At 39.5% G+C, this 21,825-nt stretch overlaps 1 protein-coding gene across 3 annotated transcripts in view; it reads left to right on the top strand.

Moving 5' to 3' along the window:
- Positions 1-21,825, top strand: part of dnah5 (dynein, axonemal, heavy chain 5) — a 115,328-nt gene that overhangs the window by 47,098 nt on the left and 46,405 nt on the right. For all 3 annotated transcript variants that reach the window (XM_085176265.1, XM_085176264.1, XM_085176266.1), the window contains 18 exons: positions 351-618; positions 815-938; positions 2,852-2,959; positions 3,122-3,236; positions 3,867-4,043; positions 6,081-6,284; positions 6,762-6,941; positions 9,772-9,909; positions 11,593-11,728; positions 12,135-12,316; positions 13,518-13,652; positions 14,955-15,110; positions 16,586-16,768; positions 18,488-18,592; positions 18,836-18,974; positions 19,266-19,380; positions 19,705-19,895; positions 21,632-21,753. In XM_085176265.1, coding sequence (XP_085032391.1) covers positions 351-618; positions 815-938; positions 2,852-2,959; positions 3,122-3,236; positions 3,867-4,043; positions 6,081-6,284; positions 6,762-6,941; positions 9,772-9,909; positions 11,593-11,728; positions 12,135-12,316; positions 13,518-13,652; positions 14,955-15,110; positions 16,586-16,768; positions 18,488-18,592; positions 18,836-18,974; positions 19,266-19,380; positions 19,705-19,895; positions 21,632-21,753 — 2,778 coding nt within the window. The remainder of the gene's footprint in view (positions 1-350; positions 619-814; positions 939-2,851; positions 2,960-3,121; positions 3,237-3,866; positions 4,044-6,080; positions 6,285-6,761; positions 6,942-9,771; positions 9,910-11,592; positions 11,729-12,134; positions 12,317-13,517; positions 13,653-14,954; positions 15,111-16,585; positions 16,769-18,487; positions 18,593-18,835; positions 18,975-19,265; positions 19,381-19,704; positions 19,896-21,631; positions 21,754-21,825) is intronic.

The following is a 21,825-nucleotide window of genomic DNA, read 5'->3' as shown; positions in this document are numbered from 1 at the left end:
TCAGATCAGATTGAAAAATTACTCTGTAAAAGATTTGGTTGGCACTATTATCGGAGTAGAAATGTTTGAGCTTTAAAATACACAGCAGTACAGGTACGTGGATTGTGGCGGGGTGTGGCTTGGGAATGGGTGCAGGGGAGGATGAGACACAGCGGAGCTCCATCAGCTCATCACACCCCCCTGTTGAAAAAAGTATGCCGGGACCTGGCAGTTGTTGGACCCAGCTAAAAAACGCTGCGGCCATGAGTTGTAAGAGACGACAGCCGACAGACAGTGTTAAACGAGCGAACTATGGTTAGGTCCATCAGTATTGTGATATCAGAGACATAACTGCATGTTTCTGCCTTCAGGTGTCCAACTTGTTTGCCCGTGACGAAATAGATGATATCCTCAATGATCTCATCCCTGTCATGAAGCGAGAGTTTCCCCGGCGACCTCCAACCAACGGAAACCTGTACGATTACTTCATGTCACGAGTTCGACATAATCTCCACGTCATTCTGTGCTTTTCCCCTGTTGGGGAGAAGTTCCGGAACCGAGCGTTGAAGTTTCCGGCGCTGATCTCTGGTTGCACCATGGACTGGTTCAGCCGCTGGCCCAAAGATGCACTGGTTGCAGGTATTTTTAACACACAGTTTTATTTTCACCAATGTGACCTGTCTGGTGCTCGCATTTCTTTTCAAAAATGTATGCGGTACATGTTATACTCTGTTTATTTCAAAGTAGATGCTATTATATGAATACAAGATCTTTGTGCTCTCTGAGGTTTTTCTCCAGTTAATAATGTCCTGTCTCGTTTCTTCCTGTCCTTCAGTTTCAGAGCACTTCCTGTCTGTTTATGACATAGACTGCTCAGCCCAGGTTAAATGTGAGGTAGTTCAGTGCATGGGCTCCTTCCAGGATGGTGTAGCAGAGAAATGTGTGGACTACTTCCAGAGGTACAGTGTATATATGTATGTGTATATATATATATATACACACATATATATATATATATACATATATATATATTAGGGGTGCAACGATACAGAAAATTCACGGTTCGGTTCGGTTCGATACTTTGGTGTCACGGTTCGATATTTTTTCGATACAAAAAAATGTTCATGCCTTTTTATTAATTTGTCATTTATTAAATTTTCACGGCACATTCTGCACCACATCTCTGTGCGTTCATCATTTGTTTGAAGCCAGCTCACCTCCTGCAACCACTTTTCCGAGAATACGCGCTTCTTTTGTGGTTCGGACTCCTGACATTTCTTTGGAGGTGGAGGAACATCACAGTAATTGCTTAAAGGAGCTTCTTCGACATCTTTAAGAGTTCTAAACAAATGTCTGTCCTCCGCCTGAAAATCTTATGTACGCAAACACACGTTGCAACTTCTTATCTTGTGCAGGTTTTTATTTTGACAGCGAATGCGCACCTGCGGACCACTTATGTGCAGCCCTGGTTATTTAGCTCGTCATATTGCAGCCACAGAAATTCTTTTGTCCATGAAACCATAAAGCTGCACTTTCTTTTTGTCTTATAGTCTGATTTGTCATAACTTTTGCGTTTTGTCACTTCTTCACCCTGACCTGTCTTATTTGGCTCAGCAGAACTAAAATATATATCCTGCTGCTTTTACACACGCACTAACATAACGCTCAGCGATTCTCTGCGCGATCAACCTCTCACATGTTTAAGCTGCGGGAGATTTCACTTGTCATGTTTGCATAGTAAGCTAACGATTGATAAGACGATGTCAGAGGAATTGGTGCGCAAATTATCATCACTCACCAATCAGTACTGTCGCTCTCTATACACAGTTCACGCGATTGCAAAGTGAAAGCAGAAAACAAGCGCAAATTCAAACGCGATTTCAGTATGTCACATATTGACAGTGGCCGATGCCAATGACATAATTACCCAGCTACATTTCCGAAAGAATGCAAAAGCATTGACATATATTTTTCCTTCCTACGATAGGCCGACGGGCAGGGCAGAGATAGATTTTGGTAGCCCGACTGGAAAAAAGCCCCAGGACGTCGGGCTAGCGATTTTGCGAGCCCTGTATCTGATTGAGGAATCACTCATCTTTGGAAAAGAGAGTTTATTATGGAGAAATGTCTCTTTCCAAAATAAAAGCTATACTATACGCTTCTTCTGGGCTTCCCACTAGTGCTGTCAGCGTTAATCTGAAATGACATTAATGTCACAACACGGCAAATCTCCGTTAACGAGCTACCGCGGATCACCTCATGAGTGGGGCTGGAAGACGTCAACACATTAACGAGCTAACTGCGCTAACACACTAGTTCCCACCAATTGAGCATTGCTGGCACATCCAACATACTGTTTTACTTTTGTCCATGACACGCTTACCTTCAGGGTCATACGTCACATGAAAACCAAAATAGTTCCAAACGCCAGATGTGAATGAGGGTGGGGGAGGTTCAATTTGCCATGTTGCAATGAGCCTAGCTTCTGTCTCGCTAGCTTGCCCTGCGCTCAGTGAATCTGTGTTCGACTACTCCGCCTAGGCTGCACTGTCGAGCGCAGATCCACTGAGCGCTCAACACAGACAGCATCGTCAGAAGGAAAGTTGATAAAATAAATTAAAAATGTTGTATCGTTCGATACATATGCGTACCGAACCGAAAGCACTGTATCGAACGGTTCGATATCGATACGAGTATCGTTGCACCCCTAATATATATATATATACATATATATACACATATATATGTGTGTGTTTGTGAAGATTATATGCATATATGTGAAGATTGTTTTATGTGTGTCTGCAACGCATGATGATTGTCATAATATTTAGCATGTTGCAGTATTAATGTATCCCAATTCGTTTATATCTAGATACCGACGCTCCACCCATGTCACACCCAAGTCTTATTTGTCCTTCATTCAAGGCTACAAAACCATCTATAAAGAAAAGAGGTCTGAAGTTCAGACTTTGGCCAACAGGTAAATTGTTCACAATGAGTTCAACAATGTTGTGCAAATGATAACATATCCAAGTTTTGTTGCCATTTAAGCAAACAGAAACCCAGATAGTAGACAAAAGCAACAGGTTTGCTGTAATCATATTTGACTTGATCAACTGTATTCAAAATTTCTCCTCTTTAGGATGAATACTGGTCTCCAAAAGCTGAAGGAGGCATCGGTGTCAGTGGCAGCTCTTAGCAAAGAACTGGAGGTGAAAGAGAAGGAGCTACAGATTGCCAATGACAAGGCTGATATGGTACGTTTGTAGACAGGGAGGGGATTTTTATTTGTATGTGTGTGGGTTTAAGGTTCAAAAAGCATTCAGAATGCTTCAGCTGTTTTTTTTGTTGCATTTTTATTAAAACAGCAACACGGTCTATGAAGTAATCAACAGAATTGAATGGATACATGCTAGTTTGTATTAGACACTAATATAACATTTCATGCATTAAGAAGAAATTGAACACAGAATGAAGAGATGAAGTGTTCATTCTGTCCATTCTGGGAATCAGGCTTTCCAGTCATTGTTTTGGGAATATTGCATTGTTGCGTAAAATTACCCTCCTGCAGTGAGTGAAATAAGAGAAATTGATGTTTAATGGGGCGAATGTGTATTTTTTACAGTCATGCTTCAGTATAAGTGAAGCAGTTTAAGCCGTCTCTTTTTTTTTTCTCCATTCGTGAACACTCACTCTTGTTATACAGAGACCTCTATATCAGGTAGAGCCTCTTCAGTGTTACAAATGCTCAGATCTGCCATCTCCCATTGGATTGAGCGTTCTGTTTTCTACTTAACCACACTTACGATCTTTTCTCAGCTGAGAAAGTCTCCCAGCTTCAAATCATTTCTCTGTCACTTATAATGTGTGTTTGTTTTCTTGTGCAGGTGTTGAAGGAGGTGACAGTAAAAGCCCAGGCAGCAGAGCGAGTGAAGGTAGAGGTACAAAAGGTGAAGGACAAGGCGCAGGCCATTGTGGACAGCATTTCAGCAGACAAGGCCATCGCTGAGGAGAAACTCGAAGCTGCCCGGCCAGCTCTCGAGGAGGCAGAGGCTGCGCTGCAGGTATGGGATATTGAAACAGCAATGTTGAATACATGGCTCCAAGGCTTCCCTCCAGGTAGACATATCTACGTTCAGACGTCTTTTTTTTTTTGTTTGTTTTGTTTTAAATGACTCAGAGCCTATAGCCATGCTAGAGATTCACAACATGCTACACGAACTATTTCAGTTTAAATGTTAAACCTGAGTATTTTTTTGAGTACCACATTGGCGGTAATGTGTGTGTGTGTGTGTGTGTGTGTGTGTGTGTGTGTGTGTGTTGGACCGGGGGGGGGTGTATTATAGGATAATTAGTTTTGCAGGTAGTTGATCATAAATCACTTAATGAGACACATTAAAATGATCTGAAGATTACAAAATGCGCTGGAAAAACGATTGCAATTAATCATTCAACAGCAACGTGACATTGTTGTCTGAACTGGCTTTCATGAGCCAAATGTCACCCTAATGTTAGTGCTAGTGAAAAAAGGCGGGAGATCACCAGAGTAATCAAAGTTCATCCTGTAGACACCACGAGTCTTGTAGCTATGAGATTATTTCACTCATAAGCAGAGTTTTTCCTGTGTCACGGCTTTAGGGGGGTGAATGTAAGCATGTTTGATCCAGTAAAGCAAAGCATATTTGCTTTTGCCTTCATGATCTAACCCTATAATATAACTTGAGTATTTAAAAAAGTGAGGGCAGTCTTTTTATTCTTTAATGTGTGACTTACGTTTACCCAATTTAGATTTCTCCTGCTCTTTTACTATGTATTGCTTCAGGGTGCCACTTAAAGCCCTCTGTGACTTAATGTGTGAAGCTGTATGAATGTTTCTGCCTGCAGCCTTACTGTCCTGGTGTGTCTAAACTTAGTATGGTCGTCTGGTGCCTCTAGCTGCATTGTAATTAAAGCTGTCCTCCTGGGTAGATGGTTGCATGCAGATCTCTTGTGGCAATTCCCTCATTAAAAAAATGTTATCGCGCAACTGCATATAGAAACCTCGGATTTCTAAACAGACAACCCAGGACACTTCCTAATGTTGCTGGTGTTCTGCAGTAGAGCGAGATTAAAGTAAAAGATATTTTCTAACTTATTCAAGAACATCAGCTTTAGTGGCAGAGGAGATGAAGGAATTCATGTTTCCTTTCTTCAGGCTTTTCATACCACACTGTCACATTAAAATATTCACAGACAGGTTCCGTTTCCTGATTAATTTGGATATTCACTCAGCCTTTAAAAGGACCGAGTTTGTGTGTGCAAACTCAAGGTAACAGTACCATTCTATAACATTTCCTTGTCATACAAAAGGAGCTGATTTGCTACTAGTTACAGTGGATTAATGATGACAGTAAAGCATAAAATGGTTTTGTTTTTGTAGTACTTGCTGAACTGGAGTGATGATTTTATTTTCTAACAATGGGCTTAGTGAGAGATTTTCATAAGAAGCTGTAGGAGAAAAGAGGATATAGGCTAGTGAAAGTAGAAGTACATGATAACCTAGACTGTCTGGTGGCTGACACTCTAGTGGGAAATTCAGGCTTGCACTGAGTGGAAATGGAGCAAGGAGGAGAGAACAGAAATGAGAAGTGCCAAAAAAGAAGAGAGTAAAGCAGCTGAACAGTTCTCACAGGAACATTTTCTTTACTGGTCTGCTGTGTCTTGTTTTAATCAGTCCCTGGAGGTAATCCTGTGTCACCCTCTCCTGAACTCCTCTCATTCTGCCACAGTTTGTACTTACAGTCGTTGTGTTATTTCCCTCTGCACACCTGCTCTGCTTTTATATTCTGAAACTGGAGAATTAGGTATAATCCTCATTAATGTATCTGTCTCTTCTTTGAATGCGGTAATGAGAAACAAATTATTTATCCTTTGTTCTCGTCATAGTAACGCGCTGCTCTAATCGTCTCCTAACATGCTCTGCGTTTGTCCAGCTTGCTGGTGTCAAATCTTTACTCGACTTACTTGTCACACGTTTCCAGCTCTCCCATCGGGGTCATGCCATACAGTAAATGACTGTTCGAAATTCTCCCGCTCTCCGTTTTTCCTTTTTGCCCACATAGACAATTAAACCGTCGGATATTGCCACAGTACGGACACTTGGTCGCCCCCCTCACCTCATCATGCGGATCATGGACTGCGTGCTGCTGCTCTTCCAGAGGAAGGTCAACCCTGTGAAAGTTGACCCAGAGAAGAACTGCAACACTCCTTCATGGCAGGAGTCATTAAAACTCATGACTGCTGGAAACTTCCTGGGCAGTCTGCAGGTGCAGTAACATTTATTTAATTTGTATATAGTTAAGACTGAAGTGATCATATCATCTATGATATGATTCAGGATTTATGCTTTGTGTTATTTGCCGTGTTTAACATGAATGAAAGCTACATTCTACATAATAGAAAGGACTAAACTTAGACTATAAGAGTTTAGTCTCTGCACTTCCATAAAAGTGGTTCATGTCTTATTAAAATATTTATTTGTAAACACCTTTTATTTTAAACATAACCCATTGATGCCCTGATTTAAATTTTTTTTTTTTCCATCCTGATTCAATTTTGGTCTCAATTGAGTACATGCTCTATTTTCTGTCTTTGTCCCTTTCAGCATGTATGTTTTTCATTTACTCTGGTTTTGTATAGCTTTGCATTTTCAGCATTTGTCTAAATGCACAGGCTGAAATAAGTCCCGGATTAAACCGCCGCATACTCATTCTGTTTTTTCTGCCTCTTTTTCCCTCCTGAAGCAATTCCCCAAGGACAGCATTAATAGGGAAACTGTGGAGCTCCTGCAGCCTTATTTCGAAATGCCTGACTACAACATCGAAACAGCCAAGAGGGTGTGTGGTAATGTAGCTGGCATAGCATCCTGGACAAAAGCCATGGCCTCCTTCTTTTCCATCAACAAGGAGGTCTTGCCCTTGAAGGTAACAAACATTATTGCAGATCTAGTAGAGTGTTTCCTCAGAAAAGCAGAAAGTGAACTGAATAATCTACTATTCCACTGACTACCAATCGGCATCTGTAAGTTAAACTCACCCTTACAAATATGTATTATAAAACACCTCCTAAAATGTGTAACATTAGGGACACACACACACTTTTTGGACTATTCTCCCAAGCTGATGAATATGAAACATTTCATTCTGTAGAAAAACCCCAAGCCACAAAGGCACAAAAAGAAACATATTTCCATTCCCACACTGCAGCAGCAATAATTTGCTGATGGTAGAAGTTTGAAGTGCAGCAAAATTCAGAAGTATTTATCCACTAATTATAAACATTGGGTGCATCTCAGATGTTTTTAATCCTGTGATACAAGCCTGAAAATGGATTTCCTCAGACTCTTTGTACTCAAAGACTGCCGGGTGAGAGTAAGTGAGAGAGTGCAGGGTGGGGCAAAATCATACTAATCAGTATCTGTGAATTTAGGTTATCCTATAATGTAGGATTTACTGTGTGTGAGAAAATATAAAAATACTTCTTTTAAGATCATGACATCCTCGTTTTATTCAATACAGTGAAACATCTTGTTGATAATCTGGCATGAGCTGAAAATAAAAAGATTACATTTTAGACACTCTTCGTGCTTTCTACAACTGAAGGGAAGCGCCTTGTTGTATTACATCCAAGAGACTGATATAATCTATTTTTCCTTATTTATGCAGCAGGCTGCACTATTTATTAGCTTTATGTCCCTGGAATCCCTGTGAATTATTCAATTATTAATTATGAATTATTAAATCCACACACCCAGATCTGATATCTGCAGAAAATATGTGCAAAGTCTTGATTATTACTGCACAGCATCACACATCACAAGTTGTGTAAGCTAAAAGCTTACCAGCTGAGCCTTCTCTCACCTCCAGAGATAAAATACAAACATACTAAATCTTTATTTTTGTCATTTTTTGTGTGCCATTTTTGACAACTAAATGGATCAGCAAAATCAGCCACTAAAGGCGAAGTAAAATGTTTAACAAAAAGAAAAACGGTTAAGTGTATTGCATCCATGATTGACCTTTACATCAATCATTTCCTTGATCTGTGGCTGTTTTTGGGGAAAAAGGACTTATGACTTAGTAGAGAGCTAACATTTTCAATGTTAGAACGTTTCTAAAGTGTTAATATTCAGCCTTACCTTATTCAGCAGTTAATTCTTCCAAAACAGAAAATTATTTGGTCAAAAAAATATAGAAATATAGAAAATATGTTTAGAGATAATGTAGTCTAAACACGATGGAAAAGTGGATATAAAGATGCCCGACAGCGCCAATGACCGCTTTCTAACCAGAAGCAACTGAACTTTACTTCAACTAATCTCTCTTTAAGTATCATTTTTTAAAGGGACAAACTTACTTAACTAGTCACCCTCTAAACCGAGTGTCTCTAGTTGGATGGGTGTGCCAAGCTTGGTCAATGGAAGAGGTTACAGAGTCATGAGAAGCACTACACAGAGTTTCTTGCAGAAGCTTGTTAGCTACAGACAATACAAAACTAGCTAACAAGCAACCTTTAGTTCATGCAATCAGGAAACACAGCATGGCGCGTTGTTCACACTGTCCTGAATAGCAAAGTGGCAGCCCTTTTAAAGCTGCTGCTGTGATTAGTGCTGTATTCCAGTTGAACCACTGCACCGGGGCAACTGTCCAGTCATTCGTGAGAGAACGCAGAGCAGGCCAGGAGGCAGGATGAGAGACAAGTGCAGGCACCAATCATTAACAGGGGCTCGCACATGCTAATAAGCATAGAAAACAGACAGGGCTAATCACGCCAGATGAAGGAGCGAAGTGACCCATGGCTGTAACCTGTGCTTTCACCAAGACAAAAGGCAAAATTCTTCTGAAGAATCACCCACTCAGTTAACTACAAGTAAATACAAGCTGCTGTGAATGTCTGATGGGTCATAGTTATTTAAAGGCATTTACAGAGTACATTTATGCTTTTGGAAATGTTGCCTGATGATGACATCTGTTGCTGTCACCCTTGTTAGTTCTCATTCAACACCTCTCTCTTTTCTTAACTGCGTTCTATTCTTTTTGCTCTAGCCACCAATTTCTTTTTCCTCCTTTCCACTTTGTTTCCCTAATCCCCCTCCAAACACACTCACACACAGCTACATATATACACATCCCTCGGCGCTGTTGTTTTATATTGACCTTTTGTGGAGCACAGCCTACAAAACAGATTTTCTGGTTTCGAGCCCAGTGGTGTTTTGCCTTTAAGCTGGATACAGAGATACAGTCGAATGGACAGACATGCAGAAAGATGAGAAGGGATGTTCCCCTCAGATGTCAATTAATATTAAATGGCTATGTTTTTTCCTTATGCCACACCAAGCACACTCTCAAGTTTTCTCCAAAGCTCTTGATCTTCAGTGTTTTCTCTACAACCCTAGCTCTATACACAAACTATCTTTTTGCTTACTTCTGTTATCTTCAGACTCTTTCTTTCAGTGTTTATGTCCATTCTTCTAAAATATCTTACTAATCATTTTCAGACATTTCTGCCTCTATTAGATAGCACACTGGTAATAGACAGGAAAGTGGGGAACGACACACAGCAAGAGGCCATGGGTTAGAGTTGAACCCTGGCTGCTGCATTTAACCATTTAACTATTTAATGACTTTTTCTCTGTTTTTCACCTGAAACCTTTAATGTGCAAAAAACAAAGCAAACAAACAGACAAACCATCATCACAGCTCCCCCCCCCCCCCCCCCCCCCACTCTTTCATTGTTTTTCTCTGTCTTTTCTAGGCTAACTTGGCCGTGCAGGAGAATCGTCTGACCATAGCTAATGCAGACCTTCAGAAAGCTCAGGCTGAGCTAGACGCCAAGCAGGCAGAGCTTGATGTGGTACAGGGGGAATATGAGAAAGCAATGATGGAGAAACAGGTCAGCAACTTCATCAAAACACAACTGTAATTTAGTTCAGTACACAAAACCTGTGTGTTGCTCCTGATATAGGAATTTAATACCTTTATCTTTTATTTGAAAGTGCAACAATTACTATAGGGGATAAACTGTGTTTATTATTTGTTACATGATATTTTTTTCCCACGTTCTTCAAGAAAGCAAAATGTTTTTTGAGAATATCAATGTGCCACTGATGTAATAATAATATTATTATAAACTGCAGTATGTACAATATGACAAATGTACCATAAGATCTGTGACAGCCTGGTTAAAAGGAAAAAAGGGACTGAACCTTAGTTACTGAAGTGACTGAGTAACACCAGTTAATCCTCTGTGGAGGTCTGTGAGAGCATCTGGTCTGTGTTTTCCCATGTTCAGTACACTTTGTGACGTGAAATGGAACATCTTAATGGAACAGCAAGTGAATCAAGACTCCCTGATTAAGAGACCAGGATGGGAACAGGTTATAATGTCATGATTAAGATGCAGAGACCGTTCATCTTCCAGGGCTAAAAGTGAGACTGAAAGGCTTGTTGCAAAGGCATTTGGTGTTGATGATGGACAGGAGTGGCTCCAAGTGAAGACCAAAGTCTCGATGTAAAACAGAAAGCAAGCTTTATTAGGAATGCAGTCGAAGTCCATAACTAAACAATAAAAGGCAAAAAAACAGAAAAAGAAAAAAAGAACTGGAAATCTAGATGGCTCTTTGGATGAAGACTGGGAACACTAGGCTCATGGGAGGGAAACAGACATGCTTAAAAATATCATAGCTCAGTCATTAAGATACTGATGATCTAAACAGAATCTGATGGACTGTAATCAAGTGTTTAATTCAATTATGTTTAAAAGGCAAGTTAGATTTGCAGCATAAATTACCATGGTGATATAACTCAGTAAGAAGTAAACCACCTTCATAATACAAAAAACTCAGGTTTAGCCCTGAAAGTACTAGGATAAGATGAAATTCTGCTTCATAGCACAGGTCACATGCCTTTTTCAATATTTCCCCTTTATAAAGTGGTAAAATATATATTTTTTAAAACGAGTCCTGGAAAGCAAAAGAAGACAGATAAAGTGAAGATAACATTAACAACAATAGCTTGGGGCAATACAAGCTTCCCAGGGCACGTTAATCTGTCTGCATTTGTGTGCTTTGTTTGTAATCACAGATTTAACACCCAGCATTTTCTTTATTTTGCCCAAGTCACTGTGTTCCTGACACATCACACAACTTCTTCTCTCCTGTGACCTGTTGAAACAGCACCACCTCTTCTTTATAGTCCTCTTGATTTACAGAAGAATCCCTCGTTTTTTCTCTCCTGCTTAACAAAGCACACACTTCAGCAGTGTGGAAGGGCACTGTGTCCCTCTCTGTCAAGCAAAAAAACCTAAAGTGTGGCTTGCGCATGCAGTGAGGGGCAGTTCGCTGGTGAGCAGCTGAGGGAAGAGGTAGAGGCAAATATTCTTAGATTCATGCGTACTAAGTTAGATAAAGATGGTGGGTATGTAATTCTGAACAGAGATGAGCTTTTAGGGGTTTAATCCACAAATGTGCAGATGGTGGAATAAGACTTGGATAGAGGCAGACACACTTGGACAGACACACAAGGCTAAATAGACACATCAACCTACTGACCTGTTTGCGGGCCCCTTTCCCATCAGACGCTGCTGGAGGATGCTGAGCGCTGCAGACACAAGATGCAGACAGCGTCCAGTCTCATCAGCGGTCTCGCTGGCGAGAAGGAGAGATGGACGGAACAGAGCAAAGAGTTTGCTGTCCAAACCAAACGGCTCGTGGGTGGGTTTCACAGCAGGTTTCAAAAACACAGATTTAGCCTCTGCAACATAATAACAATTATCTATCATAATAATATAAAGTTCTTTGTGTGATACGGGAAGTGTTCTGTGGATGAATAATGTGCAGTAAAGTGAAAAATCTCTGTCTGATGATGCAGTTATACTTGCAGTTATAACCTTAATGTGTCATGTCGTTATTGTATGCTAATGCTTTTAATTTATCAGCGGGATGGTCGTGATGCTACTGTTTGACATGGAATTTCTTGCACTTTTAAAATTACCCCACTAATATTTAGGCATGTTCTCATTTCAGTGCATAGGCAGTGCCACATCTGATTAATATGTAACTGATACACTGATGTGTACTGATAAGTATGTACACGTAACAACGCTTGTTCCTGTTCCAGGTGATGTTCTTCTGGCCACAGCTTTTCTTTCTTACTCGGGACCTTTCAATCAGGAGTTTCGTAACCTTCTGCTGAACGACTGGCAGCGAGAGCTGAAGCAACGTTACATCCCGTTTGGTAACAACCTCAATCTGACTGAACTGCTCATTGATGCGCCCACAGTTAGTGAATGGAACCTTCAGGTCAGTGATCTATTTTGCCAACTAGAGATGTTTTTACACATTAATGCCACATGTAATGTAGCACAGCATTATATACCAGCTAGCCCAACTTCAGTAACCCTACAAGCATCACTGCTGTTTAGTTTTCTGTCTTCATTTATGCTGGAAGCGATAGCAGAGCTGTATGTTTTAATTTTTTTCAGAAATCTCTCAGTCAGAACATGGTATATCATGTTTAGACGGAAACTAGCGAGCTAACTTCCTGCTAACCTATAACTCTAATCTAACCTATAACTATAATCTTATAAATTCTGTTTTCATGGATGCCTGTATGTTAAACGTAATTGTTACACCTGGTAAATCAGCAACGCTGATCATTTTATTAAATGTGAAAGAATTTAGACAGTTAAGTCTCTGTGATGTCGCACTGTTTGTTCGACTTTGGGACCTGTCCTGAACCTGACAGAGTTTTGGACCCAGATTATTCCGCAAGGCTCTTGACTACGGTTGCCATAACGCTCTGACAATCAATCCACCAGCAGTGCAGCTTCATAGCTTACCAAAACATAGTTGTACTAAAACATGTTTTGACAGATTTTTGTGTGCTGTGTACCACATAAAATCGGCACAACCAGAATTCATACATAAGGCTCACTGTCGATTTTTGAGAAAATTAAAGGATTTTATGTGGACCTTAAAATCCTGCGGAAAATGAGGTAACTAGGTTAAGTAAAAATTAACTGATAGCGTCATTATTATTATTGTTGGTTGTAGTAGCAGTAATCGTAGTAGTTAGTATTTTAAAGAAGTTTTGTGAATATATGGGAATCTAACTAGAATTTCTAACATTTTTGTTAGCTTAAGTTGTTTTAACGTTTGTGTAAATGTTAGTTTATGTTAACAGTTATATTTTTTTTTTACCCCTCAGCAGTAAAAAGCTGATGAGTTGTTGTTGTCAGTCTGCTGGGTCGCCTACCGGGTGGTGTGGACGCCCAGTTTGTAAATCAGAAAACTTGAAAACCAGACAATTTAGGATTTTTAAACTGATACCATAGGTGCTACTAAAAGGCTGATGGGTAGCACTGGTAGCTGCTAATATCTTTTATTTATCTTTCAAACGAGGATCCCAGGAAACATTGATTGCTGGACCATCTATTATTGGTGGAGATACTGTTAAGCATCAAGATTGACCCTCACCATTTATTCATGTTGTGTCTTACAGGGTTTGCCAAATGATGACCTGTCCATTCACAATGGCATTATTGTAACCAAAGCTGCCCGCTTCCCCCTCCTTATTGACCCACAGACACAGGGAAAAATCTGGATCAAGAACAAAGAAGCCAAGAATGAGCTACAGGTTTGCAAAACTATCTTCTACAATTTTGTTTCAATGTCTGAAGCATATAAAAGTTAAATGAATGCATCCATTCATCCATCCATCATGCAGCCTTTTGCATTATACCTCGTCTTCTTCACAGTCCAAATGTCCTGTGCCCATTTTGATTTTTAGTGGCCTCTAATATCAGAATCAGAATCCTAGAGGAAATTGTGTGTTCACAGTTCCAAGTAAGAACAGTTAAAGTACCAAGTTTACCAAGTTAAAGTACCAATGAAATAATACAATATAATACTAATTTAAAAATAGAACAAAACAGCTCTAATAAACGAAAATAGCTCCAATTATAAATATCCCAATATATTAGACAACACTGAATATAGACAAAGCTGAAATTGCAGTGCCCTTATATTCCTGTATAGGATGTGCAGATCATAAGGGTGTGCAACTACTGCAGTGTGTACTGGTGGTTTAGATTCATGAATTTTACAGAGAGAGAGCCACCGGCAGGAATTATTTCCTGTGTCATTCAGTGGTGCATTTGGGTAATCTCAGTCTCTCACTGAACGTGCTCCTGTGACGGGGTGGGAGGTATTGTCCAGCATTGTCCTTATCTTGGAAAACATCCTTCTCTCTGACACCACGTTTAGAGAGTGCAGCTCCATCCTCACAATGTTACTGGCCTTGTGGATCGTCATTGCTTGTTAGTAACTGTGGTCCTAAATTCTTTTCTGCCCTTGGTCCTTCCTGCTGTCCAGTATACAGAGCACAATGTCAAAAACCCCACAAAAAAAATATCACCAATTCTGCAGACATAATAAGCTAAGCAAAAGTCGCTGACCCTGTTAGGGGCAATCTCTAAGCCGAGTGAATGCATTCTGAAATCCCATTATGAGCATCCTGGAGACACATTTCCTCCAGCGGTAGGTTTCAACCCTTTCTTCAGGTCACATCATTAGAAAAAGTTTATTTATTTTTTTCTAAAAATGGCTCACTTGAAAAGCAATTCTTTGTTAGCTTGAATAGTCAGAATCCGCACATAGAGGCTGACCTTTGTAGCTTTGAAGGAAAAGTGAGGAAACCACACATGTGTCTCCTACTCCTGTTGGAGACAAATATTATTGCTGCTGAGGTCACATAGGAAGGTTATTGTATTGTACAGTAAAATCAATATTTTTGTCTGTTTTGTAAAATCTTCTCACATTTAGCCCATTTATTTCATATCCTCAGGACAATATCAGGCTCTGTGGTGGTGGTCATCCAAACTGCACATTGAAATCAGACATTTACCATTTAAAAATGTGTTTTCTTGTCTGATCTCAGATCACCTCACTGAATCACAAGTACTTCAAGAACCACCTAGAGGACAGTTTGTCTCTTGGTCGACCCCTTTTGATTGAGGATGTGGGGGAGGAGTTGGACCCTGCGCTTGACAACATACTTGAGAAAAACTTCATCAAAACTGGCTCCACTTACAAGGTAACAACACAGAACCAAATAACCCTACTTAGATCCATGTGTTAGATTTTACTTTTAGTTAGAAGGGTATAAAATGGGCAGGCATGTTCAAAGACTAGTGGTCAGTATGATGGGACTTTGCCAGCTTCTCCTTGGCACGCCATCTGTCACACCTGGACTGATAGGGCTTGATAAGCTCAGACAGAGAAAAACAAGCTCTCTCGCTGACACTGCACAGGTAGTGTCGGCTGGAAGAGAGTTTAAAGTATGAGTATCATCGGCAGCCAGACCACATTTCCTAGATCATATTAATTATTTTGAGACAGATTAAAATGTACTTGGTAAGTCTGGGAAAATGGTTTACACTGTGTAGTGTACACTGTACTATTTCTTCCTTTATTTTGCTGGTTTTTATAGAAGGTCGGCATCATTAGATCTTGTCAAAAAGGCAGTGTTGGTTCTCTTGACTCTGCTTTGGGTATTCGGACAGTTTTGAAAGCTACATTAACAAAAAATACAATAAAATTGTAAGACATACTCAGGGAAACAAACATTCAATATGTCACCACTTAGAACAAGGGCAAGTGTCGATACTTTAACAGACTTCTGTTGCATAATGAAACTTCCTTTTCTTTTTTATTTCCATCATTTTTGTTGATGCCAAACAAGTTAAATTCATCAAATAAATTAAACTCAAACAGTTGTTAAAGTAACATCAAATTAAATACAGTACACAAAGTGCATTCGGTATCCTGTATTAGCTCACATTCTAATGCAAAGGAGTTCAGGCTGTGGAGCATTGAGCCAGATGGGATGTGTGGGTTGATTTGAGTGAATATTATTTTTTCGGGGGGCGAAATAAACAAACGGAGCTACCTGATGCTGTTGCGTGAGTTGTGGGTGTTTGGGGGCATGTTAGTAAAAAACAAAAATAAAAAAATCAAATGATTTTACAGGATGAAGGCTGAAATTGCAGCAGAGGTTTTCAATTTTGCAGAGTGCTTCCTGTTCCTGAGATGTGAAATGCACCGATTTTGACTCTATTGCAGCTTCAGTTTTATGTAATGTTGAAGATAATTGTAGTTGGGAAAATTGCAGGTCACAGTTTGAGTGGTTTTGGTTTCATTAGCCTAAATGACGACCCCAAATTAAGCTTTGGAAGTAGACTCTGGGTACAACAGGACATTCACATGTTTTTAATGGAAAAAATGGTTTGCACTTTTGGAGAAAAAAAAACATTTATATTGTGCGCAAATGTCTTTTCTGTGTTGCTAATAAAGATTTGAACAATTCCAATTTCCTGAAAACACAAATGAGAACACTCTAAATTAATTCTGCACTTTTGGATGCTAAAAATATGAACTTTTAGCATCCAAATACACCCAGATTAATGTCCAATGGAAAACTCCAACCAGTAATTCCAACTCTGAGCTCTTTATTATGTTATTTGTAAGAGTTAATATTCTAAACAACAACACACATACACCCTCTTGCAGGTGAAGCTTGGTGACAAAGAAGTGGATGTGATGAAGGGCTTCAGGTTGTATATGACCACCAAGCTGCCTAACCCGGCTTACACTCCTGAAATAAGTGCTCGCACCTCCATCATTGACTTCACTGTCACCATGAGAGGACTGGAGGACCAGCTGCTGGGCAGAGTCATCCTCACTGAAAAGCAGGTATACAAATAGTCAAAAATGGTAGCCACTAAAGCCAGACGATACATAATTAAGGAACATATTTAAATTAGGTTAGCATAATGTACTATTAGACTGTACCCCTGCATTAATACTGCTTATGTGCATCCTTGTAGAACCTGAAATAAATCTTGAACAACATTTAAATGCAGACTCTCTACATCTTTCTCAATCTCATTTTCTCTCTTTAGCAGGAGTTGTACTGTGACATTAGAGCGTCATTTGAATACAAACAATTGCAATCGCCCTGCTTTGGTCAAACACAGTGTGAGTGGGGAATAAAAGTAACCCAGAAATAGTGCTCACGTGTATCAGTACCAAGCATACGCACAAAGACACAGACAAGTGACGTCAGTCTCACTGGGGAATAGATTAGTGAATTATAAATGCACCAAATGCAGGACTCATTGATTGTCACTCTGAAAAGGCTGGTCCTGTTACAGAAAAGCAATTTTCCCTCTGCTGATAGCTGGTCATGAAATGAAAGATTTATTCCAGATGGGAAGAGGCTTGTTACTGTATCTGTGTACTAAATTTGGATTTAATCAAATAAGAGCTAAAACTACTACCTCAGCTGTAAGCCCTGCCTCTTGTCTTTGCAGTTTGTGCAGTTTTCACAAACCCAACATCACTGTTGAATCGTTTCTTTTTACTTTCAGTCACACTTCAATTCTACACACAGCTTTCAGCCCCAGTATGACTTACATCTGTCTTTGTAAGCTATTGAAATCATTCATATGCAGTAATAGAAAGGGTATGAATACTAATTCTGTCCTCTCAGTCCTCCTTTTCATAAATATTTGTGTATTCATATTATACATATATATTATATTATATTATATTATATTATATGTAAAGAGCATTTATCATCGATAAAAACCTGCTGTGATAGTGTCCAACAAAGCAGTTCTTAGGAAAATATGCTTGTAATCTACAATCAAAATAGCAATATAATTGATTTAAAACACACCTGCCACTTAGAAGTGGTAACTGGTGAGTGTTTTTTTTTTATACCCGCTTAAAGGCAGTCAGTTTAATGTGATGTGGATAGTCGGCCTACTTATGAGCCACCATTAAATTTGACTTGGATAACAAGACAAATCTTGTTTTAGTTTAATCTCTCGCACTCGCAGAACAAAATTTCAAATTACTGTCTCTCGTACTCTAAAAGGGATTTAACATGCTGGTCAAATTTATGCTCCCAGCAGGCAAGGCTGTGGTGTAAATTTTGATAAGACCTGCTTTCCCCAGTGCAGAAATAACACTTTTGGACACTTAGAAGAGGTAAGCTGGAGTCATTTGCTGGGGCTTACTTAGGACTACGGAGAAAAGGGCGACAACATAGCTTTACAGGTCTTATCATCACCCTGAGGCTATCTCTCCTCTAGGGGCGTTTTTATTCTTCACATGGATTCTGCTCATCTATTCATTTAGATAAGGTATTTATTAATTTTTTTTGCCAATATCTCAGCTTCTTGACCTTCACGTGGCTGCAGATATTAGTAAGAATAATATAGACAGCTACCAGAGGCCACCATGATAGACAGGCACCAGAGAAGAGTCTAAAGCCACAGACAGAATCAACTCATCAGAGCAATGCAGAATCAAAGACCTTTGATTTTAATGACAGGCTTTCTCTAGCACCATCCTGCAGCTATATCTGCTCATGTGGTTGTGTTTTCTTTGCTTTTATGACACCAGGAATTGGAGAAGGAGAGGACAGACCTCTTGGAAGATGTGACATCTAACAAGAGAAAGATGAAGGAACTAGAAGACAGTCTTCTCTACCGACTGACGAGCACACAGGCAAGAAACCGCAATGTGTCAGAAATGTTCTTATTAGAAATGGTTAACTACATTGTCACCAGTGAGAAAATGTTTTATTCATTTGCATGGGTAAGGTTGGGGCCAAGTTTTGTGCATTCTCATTTTTTAATTAAAACTAGAAATAGTTTGCAGCCTTCTTTTTCTTTTTCTCTTTTGCTTTATAAGAGATAAATTATGAAAAATAATCGTTTTTAAAAAAACATTTGTGTGTGTGTTTTTTAGGGTTCCTTGGTTGATGACGAGAGTCTGATTCTAGTCCTTAGCAACACGAAGTGTACGGCTGAAGAAGTCACTCAGAAGTTACAGATTGCCGCAGAGACTGAGATCCAGATCAACGCAGCCAGAGAGGAGTACCGGCCAGGTAAGTGTAAATGATTTAATCTTTTTTTGTGTGTTTTTCTAAGTAAGCCTGCAAAGTGTCAGCCAGCCTTCAGTTACACAAATGTTCTGCTTTTAATTCAGATGAAGCAGTGACAATGAGCCCTTGAGCTTTATACTCACACAAAATGTGAGACATATTGGTTTTAATTTAAAAAATATAGGCTCCAGTTAACAGAACATTCTTTCAAAAACCTGTTTAAAAATGTCCTCATGAACGATATTGCTTGTTTTGTTGGAGTTTGTTCTTTTGTGTTTCCCTGTGTGATTCCAGTGGCCACCAGGGGCAGCATCCTGTACTTCCTGATTACAGAGATGAGTATGGTGAATGTCATGTATCAGACATCTCTTAGACAGTTCCTGGGACTTTTTGACCTTTCTCTGGCCAGGTCAGGATACGCTGACATTTACCATTTTCTGCTTCCTTTAATGAATTGGTTTGCCCATAGTCATTTGTTGTGTGTTTATATGTATATTGGAAAGTCTTTGCAAACTTCAAATCAAGGAACTATTGTGCATTTAAACCACCACACCCTTCTAATGTAAAAACCTACAAGTTATTACTTCATGAAGTTGTGCAATCATTACTAGTAGTTTATATTTGATTTTAGAGAAGTTCTCACTCTTACTATTGGCATGTATAATTTTATGTCATAGCAACAGAATCTTCAAGTTGCTATGTTATTTAGAATGTTATTTATTTCCCTGAAAAGATCTTCTAAAAGCCCTATCACAAGTAAACGGATCGCCAACATCATAGAGTTCATGACCTTTGAAGTTTATAAGTACGCAGCACGGGGCCTGTATGAGGACCACAAGTTTCTTTTCACTTTGCTGATGACCCTGAAGATAGACATGCAGAGCAACAAGGTCAAACATGAGGAGTTCCTCACACTCATCAAAGGTAAGAGGCAGATGCAAACACTGAAGGTTTTGTTTGTACGGGTAAATTGTTGTTTCTGTGAGCACATACAACCATGGGTTAGTTTGAATATTTGGAACGTTTCAGTGGGGTCATAACTCATGTTGATTACTGGCATTTAGATGTGCATAAGTATTCTTTATTTATTAGGTATTTAACTACATATTACAAATATAAAGAATAGAATATTTGTTACATGAAATAACATCAAACAATGCAACAATATTTCTATGATCTACTAAAATACGCCAAATGAAATCTATTCTGTAACGCAGGAAAACAAATAAAAGATAAAAATGCGAAGACCCAAAATTGTGAGTTTCAACACATCTGCTCTGAGCTATGAAAAAACATGGCTTGTATTGACAAAGATTCTTAGTACTAAGAATTTAACAACATGCCACCGTTGCAACAAGTCAGTTTGGGAAATTTCTTCACTCCTAGATCTTCCACCACCAGCTAAACTACAAAGTGTTAGACCATGTAAAGTTACAGGGCGGGATCACTGAGTACTGAGACACATAGTGCATGAAGGCTGCCAGTGCTGTGCTGACTCACAAATTGTCCAGAACCAAAGAGTCCCAAACTTCCTCTGGCATTAACATCAGCACAAAAGTGTGCCCCAGGAGCTTCATAAAATGGGTTTGGTTGAGCGGCTCCTGTAGTTAAAGTGTTTGTGAGCCAATGCGGCCATGTGCCTTGTGGCTGGGGGCGGCCTGCCCGGGTTCGGGTGCCCTGTCTGTCTCTCCCTCCGCTTTCCTGTTGTTCTTTCACCGTATCTGTCAATAAAGCTACCCCCCCCCCCCCCCCCCCAAAAAAACAAAAAACAAAAAAAAAAAACAGAGATTACATAAAAACTGTAAAAATGATGCGCACTTCGATTGTGTGAAACTACATGTGTTATCAGTGTGCTGTGGCAACTTGACGTCTGTGGAGAAACTGAGATTTTTGGAAACGGTGATACAGGTTAATTGCTAATTCTGTAAGGCACTATGTGTGCTTCTCTGATTTAGATGGGTGATTCTACAACTAACGAATAGATCATTTAGCTAACAACACTCTACTTCCCGTTTGATCGATCACATGGTTGTAAACATGATTATGATATTTCTTACGGCTTGTTAGAATGAACAGACAGATTTTCTGAAACATATTCATCTGGACAAAAACTGTTTTTCCTTACTTTTTCTTAATATTTATTTTAAAACACCATTTCGAAATAAAAATGAAAATACAAGGGTTTCTGTAAAGCTATCATTCACATCAAAACAGCCTGAAAGTTTGTTAAAATTGCCATCTGTTTCTGCTGTTTGCTATTCTTTTCTTTAACCATATGTATTGTTTATTTCAAGGAGTAGACTTGTTTTAAACCTCATGACAGAAACTATGCACAATTTGAACATATTGACACTGTAGCAGTTCACTGAATATGATATGGAGTGCTCCTCACTGTGGGGATAAAACCCGGCAATGGCAACTGGCAGAACCAGAACAGCCACAGTCTGGTGCATGCACGCAGCTTCACCATCTGTCAGCTCCGGCCTGATAAACAACAAATTACAATTCTGATGACTTTTTCTGTGTTTTTGAAGATTGGGTTTACATGTTTACATTTGTTATGTATTTTGGGAGTTTAAAATTGAATTTTTTACATTGGATCCCCCAGTTTATACTTGCAGGTGTCTATATCTGTAATTGTTCATGTTCATATTATTCAGGAGGTGCATCCTTGGATCTGAAGGCTTGCCCCCAGAAAGCAGCTAAATGGATCCTTGACATGACCTGGCTAAATCTTGTAGAGCTCAGCAAACTTTGGCAGTTCGCTGATATACTGGATCAGGTACAACATACACTTGATCAATTTAGACATGCCTTGACAGCTGTATGATAGTGTCCTTTAACCTACAGAAAA

This window comes from Neolamprologus multifasciatus, chromosome 11 (genome assembly GCF_963576455.1).
Source record: "Neolamprologus multifasciatus chromosome 11, fNeoMul1.2, whole genome shotgun sequence".
Classification (NCBI taxonomy): domain Eukaryota; kingdom Metazoa; phylum Chordata; class Actinopteri; order Cichliformes; family Cichlidae; genus Neolamprologus; species Neolamprologus multifasciatus.
The sequence above is the reverse complement of the archived record's forward strand: the minus strand, read 5'-3'. Positions and strand labels throughout refer to the sequence as shown.